At 41.1% G+C, this 9,727-nt stretch overlaps 1 protein-coding gene across 1 annotated transcript in view; it reads left to right on the plus strand.

The window, feature by feature from the left end:
• LAMA4 (laminin, alpha 4) overlaps window positions 1–9,727 on the plus strand; it is a 226,313-nt gene that overhangs the window by 51,534 nt on the left and 165,052 nt on the right. Inside the window, exon 2 of the mRNA XM_006839983.1 lies at window positions 5,794–5,895. Coding sequence (XP_006840046.1) covers window positions 5,794–5,895 — 102 coding nt within the window. The remainder of the gene's footprint in view (window positions 1–5,793; window positions 5,896–9,727) is intronic.

Below are 9,727 nucleotides of genomic sequence, written 5' to 3' on the forward strand. Positions count from 1 at the left end.
AGGTGGTTACAAGCCAAATTTGGGAGTCAAAGAAAGGGTTTACGTGCTGGATTCATCATTTGTTATCAGTTTTACTTTGTCGGGGCACCACATCCCATAAACCACAAAGCCAACATCCGTACAATTAGAAAACTAGAACCTACATCATAGGGTTACTTGGAGGATAAATCAAAAGAATATGCAAAGTAACCAATGTTGTTGTTGTTAGGCGCTGTTGAGTGAGTTCTGACTCTAAGTGACTCTGTGTAGAATAGAGCAAAACACTGCTCAGTCCTGCACCATCCTAACAATTGTTGTTGTATTTGAGACCATTTTTGCAGTTACTGTATCAATCCACCTTGTCGAGGGTCTTACATTTTTTGCTGACCACCTGCTTTATCAAGCATGATATCCTTCTCCAGAGACTGATCCTTCCTGATAGTATGTCCAAATTATGTGTAGTGAAGTCTCACTAGCCTTACTTCCAAGGAGCATTTGGGCTGTTCATCTTCCAAGACAGATTTGTTTGTTCTTCTGGAAGCTCACAGTAACCAATATAGTGCCCTTACCATGGTAAACATTCAATGAATGTCCAATTTTATGTGTTGTATGTGCCTGTATGTGTGTCAGCATACTTTAGTAGGAACAGAACAAGATTTGGACCAGTCTAACGCTCTTACAAAGCTATATGACGTCGAGTGTGTTTCTTAACTTCCATGACCCTCAGTTTGTTACTTTATATAATAAAGATAGCCATATTGAATTCAGACCTGTTGCACAGTACTTGGTACACAGACCTTGATACATAGACCTTGGTACATAGGTCACATCATCATTCTTCCTACTGTTAGTGTTTTTTAAAGTCCTGTCCTATTTAGAGGTCATCATTTCAGAAAGCTTCAAATCTCTGATTGCTTTTTAATATTGTCCATTCATGTGTTTATATGGGTGTCTGCTGTCAGACGGTCTTCTCATATAGGAGAGTTTCATGTCGCATCTAGACATTGACTGGAGAGCTCTCTTGAAAGCACACACCCAGACAGAGTCCAAATCTATGCCAATGAGTGAATTGTAACTCATAGTGACGCTATAGGACAGAATAGAGCCACCCCATAGGGTTCCAAGGCTACGGTCATTACTGAAACAGACTGCCACATGCGTCTCCCATGATGTGGCTGGTGAGTTTGAACCACCAACTTTTCAGTTAGCAGCCAAGAACTTAAACACTGTGCCACACACACTTATGTAGAAAATACCATCCATGTTTAGTAAATTGTGGGGACTCTTCAGTGGCAAACATTATTTCCAATGTGGGAAGACCATTCAACTTTTACAGATGTCTAAATAGCACAGATCTTAGAACTACTAAGGGAAACAATTGATGATCAGGAATTAAACCAAAAATAGCTCTACTATCATTCTTGAGAGTATCTGTCTTTTATTATTATAACAAAGTTCACTTTTGCCAGTCCTTGTAGAATTTCAAAAAGGGGTTCCATTCCCTAAGGAAATCATTATAACAGGACTCTCTGGAATGTTTACACATCAAAATAAATTTTAAAATAAAACAGCCTTAAATAACTCTTCCTTGAAGATATTCAAACCTCCCTTGAACTACTTAACAACCCCATTCAGGGAATCCTCTAAATTTCTACAACACAAGGGCAAGGTTGTTGTTGATTTTGTCAAGTGTCATCAAGTTAGTTCCAACTCATAATGACCCTGCTTCGGGTTTCTGAGGAGTGGCTGGTGAGTTTTGAACCACTGATCTTGCAGTTCAAACAGACCTTGTGGTCCAATGCTTATCCTACAACGCCACATGAAGACGCCGATTAGGGCAAGGTACTGCCCCCATAGCCAGGGCATCCCTTCGCCTATATGGCACATTCATGTGAATTTATAAACAACACTTTCCCTCTGTCTAGATGAAATGGTAACTTTTCATCTAGACATAGATAGAATTCTTTATGTTAGAAAACGCCTAGCACAAGGACTTGGCAGATTTCCACATCCACTTGCCCTGCCCAGTCGGCAAGGGGCCAGGTGCCTGCTTAACACAACCCTGCCCCCACCTCCCTTTTTCTTCCCACCTCCCACAGTATAAGAGACTATAAACAGGTTATCCTTTACCCAAGGTCATAGTCTTAGCCTAGCAAGTTGGGAAGATAATGACAGAAAAGTACAGCCTCCTAAGCTTGGTATAACATGAAAATGTTTTCTTGCATACACTCCACTCTAGGCAATAGCTGCCTGGACTGTGTTGAGAAAGATTTGAGACTAAATCCACTTCTAGCTAGCAGAAGTGGTAAATGGATTAGCAATATATCCATTTGTTTCTAACAATACAAATGCCTCAGATTTGCTCTCCTAGCCCAAACCACCCAATATATGCAGTGCTCCTTAAGCTACTGTCATATGCAGACACTGTGAGAAATGTTTTGAAACAATCCACTCCTTCCACTCCTGGTCACACACTGGAGTCTCCTGGGGGCTAAAAATTATCTGAAGAGCCTTTACAATTTATCCATAAATCTAAAATTTGTCATATGAACAAAGTATTTAAATACAAATTTTTGAAAAATACAAATCCTTTGGCTCCACCTTCAGAACTGCCAGATAGGAAGCTCCTCAGATGACTTTAATGTGTCCATTTACTGAACTCATAAACCGCTTGGAGGCTACCAAGATAAAAAAAAAAAAAAAACTAAGTCACTTACTCCACACTTACCAACTATCTCATTATCTGACATTTCTTATTTATAATGATTTTAAAATTCTTCCTTCCAACTATTTTGCACATGAACCTGGATTTAGTCCCAGCATCCAGCTCCCTCCAGCAGAGCCACCCTTTTCTCTCAGGCTTCCATCTGAAGCTACTAGCTCTCCACAAGGCCTCTTGTCAGTCCAATTCCCACAACTGGAACCCTCTTTGAGGCTCTTTATATGAAAGAGATGACTGAGGCAGATATTAATGGAGCCCTTCAAAGAAGGGCACACAATGGCCACAGGGATCCAGGAGGCAAAGGACATTGCTGATACACCTCCCCTTTACTCAAGCCCCTTGGAAGGATCAAGTCCTGAAACGGAAGAGTACCGAGGGTAATTCAGAACCTGGAGACTGCAGCAGATACCAGCTGCCCTTTCTTTGTCTGGCCAGGACACTAATCTCTTCTTCCAAGTAGCTGTCAGCCTTTAGACTTTTGGCCTCAGATTCCAGGCCCACCAAAACCACAAGTGCATGCCTCATTTCTGTTGAGTCTTTCCCTGTCTTTGGGCAGCAACAGATTGCTGAAGCTGCCAAGGGTTGGCTGTTTGGAGCATTGACTTGGCAGCAACCCCTACCAACCAGCTTGACCCCTGACTCCACTGGTTGACCAAGCTCCAGAGCCATCAGCCTCCAGGCACCATGTCCATTCCAGCACCTATTCAGAAGGCAGGGCCTTGGGGTCCAGAGCACAGCAGTGTGGGGACACAGCAATTCTGAGAGTCTGGGCTCTAAGACTACCTCCACATCCCCCTCCTTATATAACACCTGGTCTTTGGAACTGAACCACATCTATACGTTCTGATGTATACATTGTGTTGTTCTGCATCACAATGAAATTATGTAATACTTTGGGACACGTGTCAAAAGTGTTTGGAATGAAATGGTCTAAATTAAATGCTTTACACTGCAATTTTAGGATCCTTTCCTCTCTTTTGTTCCCTAGTGTTAACTAAAAAAAAAAAAAAATGGCTTACTGTCACCCACAAACTCTCCATTATAAATTATAAATGGATTCCCTGTCAGTAAGATGGAATTTCTTTGTTGCTTCTTCATGGGCCAATGTCATTATTCTACATTAATCTTCCTCCAAATTGAATGGATTAAGTTTTAGTTCTCTGGTGGTATTTTTAGACTGTGATGTTGTGCTGAGGTTCTTTATTTACTTAGAAGGAAAGCAAGAGGAAATGGTATTGCTTAGCAGACAGAGGGAGTCCAGCCAGGTAAAATGAAAACTTCCCTGGTCATCAGGACAGTACAAATGACAATGGGTCATTGGGGGTTGTGATGTGAAATGTGTAAGTCTGTGGAAACAAACCAGATTCTTATCTGTCTGGAATTCCTTACACAAAGCCTGTCTGATGAGCAGGACATGGCTTCCAGGCATGTAATACTATTTCTGCCCTGCATCACTGAAACATCACAACAAACATAAAATGCATCCTCATAACCCCAAGTCACAGAAACCAAGAACAATCACACAGTGTTCCTCAACCAGAGCACAGTGGCAGTTGGGAGGACAATTCACTGTTGTGCAGGTAGACTGGAGCATGGCAGACTGGTTTAGCATCCCTACAAACTACTCAGTCTCTTAGTGTCTCATTTCCTCACCAATAAAGTGAAAGAAAACAATGTGCTCTTCCTATAGGGGTAAGGTTGTGTGAAATATGCACAGCACTCAGCACAACACCTGACAAGTACAAGAATTCATTAACTTCCTTACCCCTCCCTTTAAACTTGTAGGATCTAAAGAAATCGAATTTTGTAAGAGCCTAAGTTTATGAAAGACTTGGCTCTAAGTTGTTATACCACAGCCAATGATTTCTGGAACTATAAGTCTTTATTCATAGGAAGAATAATGCAACTTTTCACTCTGACAAGTAGTCATGTTTCTATTTTGTTTTATCTTATTTGGGATTGGAAGAAATTATTAGAAAATTTTCTTCTCCCTCATTATTGTTGTTAGTTGCCATCCAGCCTGACTCATTGTTGTTACGTGCCGCCGAGTTGGTTCCGACCCATAGCAACCCTGTATAGGGCTTCTGAGGAGCAGCTGGTGAGCTTAAACCACTGACCTTGTGAACCGATTTTGCAGTCCAGTGCATTAACCTATCATAGCAACCTTATATTCTACAGACCGAAATTTTGTCTAGTCTTCCATCATCCTTACAACCACCACTTTATTTGAATTTATTGTTTTGTCTATTGTGCCAATGCACAGGGGCTTCAAGAAGTTTGGGGGGAAATTGAATTAAAATATAATGGAATTTTCCACAAACGTTTTGAAGGCCGCTCATACATTTCATGCTTGGCCCACCTTGCTTCATCAAACCTGATGTTCTCCTTCAGCAATCGATCCCTCCCGATGACGTGTTCTAAGCGGGCAAGCTAGACAATGTGTTGTGATCAATAAAGTTTTCATTGACTTATTTTCAGAAGAGAGATTCCTAAGTCTTCCTTTCAAGTGTCTCTGAGTCTGGAAACCGCACTGAAAGTAGCCCACATGGGTGACCCCACTGCCTGTGACATCATAGCAGTATGCAGCCACCACAATATCACACGCTGACCATCTTCTGTAGTAACCGTCTTCTTTAAAATCACCTGAAAACTTTTTTGTCTTTCTTACCATGATGGAACTGTGTTCCTATTGAAAAGGATTAGAAATGAATATATATATGTGTTATGTGCCGTGGAGTCAGTTCTGACTCAGCGACCCTATACAGGGTTTCCGAGGCTGTAAATCTTTACGGGAGCAGTAAGCCTCATTTTTCTCCCGTGGAACAGCTGGTAGTTTCGAACTGCTGACCTTGCGGTTCGCAGCCCAATTCGTAACCACTACGCTACCAGAACTCCTTGTGTGTATATATATATAAAACAAAGAAGATTATATATATATCGCCCAACCCTGAATGGGAGTAAAAAATGTTCATTTTATTATGTTGTATAAAGAAATGTATAATTTAATAATCTTCTTTCTACTATTCCTCTCAGAATACATTGACCAAAATCCATCTTTTCAATAATTAAAAGTTTTGATATGTCTTTTTCAGAAATGTGAAGCTGGCCTCTTTCGTTCACTGTCAGGAGAATGCTTGCCCTGTGACTGTAATGGTAATTCCAACGAGTGCTTGGACGGCTCTGGATTCTGCCTGGTAAGTTGAGGACACTTGTCATGCTTCACGTATCTTGGATGGGAATAAAATACTCTTCCGGGATGTTTGAGCTACCTAAGAGCAGGCAGTTTTCTTACCCTTCGCCTTTTCCTGTAAAGCACATCGTGTAAACTACTTATGATTATAAGGGGTCACCAAGGCGTGCGTGCGAATATGTTCCATGATGTAACTGCCTCCCCATCCTCAGCAGCTGGTTTCCTGCTGTAGGCCAGTGGTGATGGGAATTGGAAATAATACACAGAGAAGGAAATCATCCATCCAAATTCCTCCGTAATAGTATAGTTTGCCATATGTTTGGCTTCACTCCACAGAAAGAAACCAGGCGACTAAAACAGTTGCTTTATAGCTTATTTTAGATCTTAATATAATCAGGTCGATGGATCAAAAGGAGTCAGGAAAAATTTTTAAGTTTCTGAACCAAATAGCTAATGAAAATGAAGTTTTGACCATGTAGTCTTTGTATTTCTAATATCCAAGCACCCAAGAGACTTTCCTTTTCTCCCTAATTGAAATGAAGTCTCTAATAGAGTGTTCTTCCGTGAAGCATGATAAAGACAGGAAGGAGTGAAGAATCTTCCCAGCAGAAAAGTCTACACAACGGCCCATTTCCATTGGGTTGGAATTGACTGACAGCTTAGTGAAAATGGGTACAGACACACTTCTCTGAAGTGGCTTCTGGAGAAGTGACAGAAGGCATTTATGCCCTAAAATCATGTGTTTTGAAGTTTCGCTGCTGTGTTTTGATGAGCTATTTTGCTATAAAGGTCCTATCAGGCCAAAGAGGCTTTCCAAAAATGAAAGCTTTCCAATTGCACAAACAGCACGAATACTTAATTAAATACACCTACTCACCTCCAAATTAGCATAATTATCGCTATTAGGCAGATCATTGTGATCATAAGTGGCCTCCAAGGCCTGTACCTGAAGGTACTACTTTACTCACTCATTACATTAGGATGCAAATTAGGTCTTTTCCATTTATTTTGAACCTAGAAGTTACCATTTGTCTAGGGGCAAAATGAATTCAGAGGTAAAACACTAAATGTTGCTACTTCTTTGTAGTGTTTTGTTTAGTCCTTTTATTTCCGTGCTCCCCTCCCCCCAACTTCTTAAATAACCATTCCATCCAGGATGTCCTGTGTTGTGGTGTAGGCACATGCAGCTGCCAAAGTCTACCCCTGCCTACTGCTTCATCTCCGGTTTCCTGTTATTTTCATCCCAGTGACACTTGAAAAAATGTTATGTACATATGTGTGTGTGTGTGTGTGTGTGTGTGTGTGTGTGTATACAGAGAGAGAGAGAGATGTCTATAACCATATAGCCATGGGTATGTTTTTGTTGTTAAGTGCCGTTGAGTCGGTTCCGACCCATAGCGACCCTGTACAGGGTTTCCGAGGGTGTAAATCTTTACAGGAGTAGAAAGCCTCATCTTTCTCCCGCGGAGTGGCTGGTAGTTTCGAACTGCTGACCTTAAGGTTCGCAGCCCGATTCGTAACCACTACGCTACCAGAGTTACATCTCTGATGAGTTGACCAATTAAAGGCTCTTTGTTATCAATTTTATTAAAATATGAGTACACGTTGTTGTTGTTAAGTGCTATTGAGTAAGTTACAACTCAGAGCGACCCCAGTCTAGGGTTTCCAAGGAGCAGCCGCTGTGCTTGAACTGCCCGACCTTGTGGTTCTCAGCCCAGTGCTGATCCTACAGCACCACAAAGGAACTGGCAATCCCATGGGCTGTGCTTAGCCAATCAGTAAGTAACTCAAAGCTTCTGCTTTGGCCTTCCAGCCAGCCAGGGCCTATGGAGAGCAATGACAAAGCCAATCTCCTTTACAGTGCCATTGCCAGAAATAGGATCTGATGACATCATCTTTGACCCAGACACGAACTTCTGTGAGGGATGCTCACATGATTCCTGCACAGATCCTGGGACTTGCACAGCTTGACTAAGCATGTGGGAGTGGGCTAGGATATAAACAATTCTATGCCCACGCAAAGAAGTTGCCATGCTTTCCGCAGTTACTTTGTTCAGCAACAGAAAAATTCTAGCACAAAGAAGTAACTACTCATTCTATTCATGCCAGTGGTAGTTCCCCGTCCACACTTGTTGTCCGACTCATAGCAACCCTGCATATGGTTTCTGAGGAGTGGCTGGTGAGATTGAACCACCGAGCTTGAACTGATTACCCAGAGAGAAATATCTTTTTTTTCCCCTCTGATGAAAGTAACCAAAAATACAGCTATACATTCCATGTAAAAGTCCTAATAACAGAATAGGTATACACTGCATGGGAGATATAAAGTGAAAAATATATTATTTGTATTTTATTAAATATGAGGGTTGGCAAATATACAAAGAATATTTTATCACTTACTTGACAACTATAGTAAGTTTATGATGTCACACTGGAATCAAACGCACTTTATTCTGTTTCCTTTGGCATCCCTGTTTCCATCTACTGAAGAAACAGCATCAGTTTCTCAGCGCCAGTACTATGACCTCATCTCATTATTAGTTATCAGGGAGCCAGCAAAGGAGCAGCCATTTCCACCCGAACACTTACTTCCTCATAGTTAACGGTGGGCACCAGGTTTCAATCCGTTCTTAATAGTTGTGTGGCTCAACACATTTCTCCAAGGAACCCTGGTGGTACACTGAAAAGGCAGTGGTTCAAGCCCACTGGCCACTCTGCTGGAGCAGGAGCAGATTCACAATAAGGAAGGTAAGCATGGGCTTACTTGTGCTCACTTGCTAATCTGTAATAAAATTCCACATTTTTCACCACATCTACTTACTTACTAATTTATAGTGGACAGTTCCACACCATGTGGTGAAAGACGTGAAACTTTTCATTACAGATTAGTAAGTAAGTACAAGTAAACCCATGCTTACCTTGCCTTCTGGGCACTCTGTCCAATGAAGGATAATAATTTTGAAAACAAGAGTTTTTTATTCTGTAGGAAGGTGCTATGGGGTCGAGACAGAGATAGATGGCCGGCATACACAGAAGCAGAATCTTTGATGCGGTGAAAATGTGAGATTGTTGACTTCAGACTAGTAAATAGACACATGAAACCCATTATTACCCAATTTATTGGATAATCTGACACTGTATGGGAGAAAGATTAGGCAATCTGCTTCCATAAAGCTTTACAGCCTTAGAAACTCTATGGGGCAGTTCTACTCTGTCGTGTACGGTTCCTGTGATTTGGAATCCACTCAATGACAGTAAGTTTGGAAATGCATTTCTCCCACCTTCTACAAGCAACCAAAAATAGAATTTGTCTTATTTTGCTTTTATTTTGAAGGTTTATAATGCTTCTGCATTTACCTTGTCCTCTCCATCTGCTTCTAATTTTTCCTCGATTCCACTGTCCAGTTTCTAGTTGACTTTGTACTTTACAGATTTTTGTTTTTAGACACCATCTTATTGCCTAGGACAGACAAGAAGCGATTTACAGACTGACTTTTAAGGAAACAAGCCATTCAGGAAGAGAATATAGAGTAGACAAAGTTATGCTATCATTTTAGATGTTTCAAACAAGAATAGTGCACTAACCATGCAAATTCAGAAAAATGATTGAGCTTAAATCAGTTTAATCAATGAAATTTCATGTATTGGAAGCATAGTTTGTCTTGCTTTCAGTTGAATCAGTTAGAGAGGGCTCCAAAGTCCAGGCAGTTTCCAGAAATAGGCACCAAGAGGGAATTGGAAGGAAGAAAAAGATAGAAGCAAACAGGCAGCTGGTGGCCAGAATGTCTGGTCATGTTGTTGTTGTTAGGTACCATCAATTCAGTACCGACCCACAG

Source organism: Chrysochloris asiatica, unplaced genomic scaffold (genome assembly GCF_000296735.1).
Source record: "Chrysochloris asiatica unplaced genomic scaffold, ChrAsi1.0 scaffold00027, whole genome shotgun sequence".
NCBI lineage: Eukaryota > Metazoa > Chordata > Mammalia > Afrosoricida > Chrysochloridae > Chrysochloris > Chrysochloris asiatica.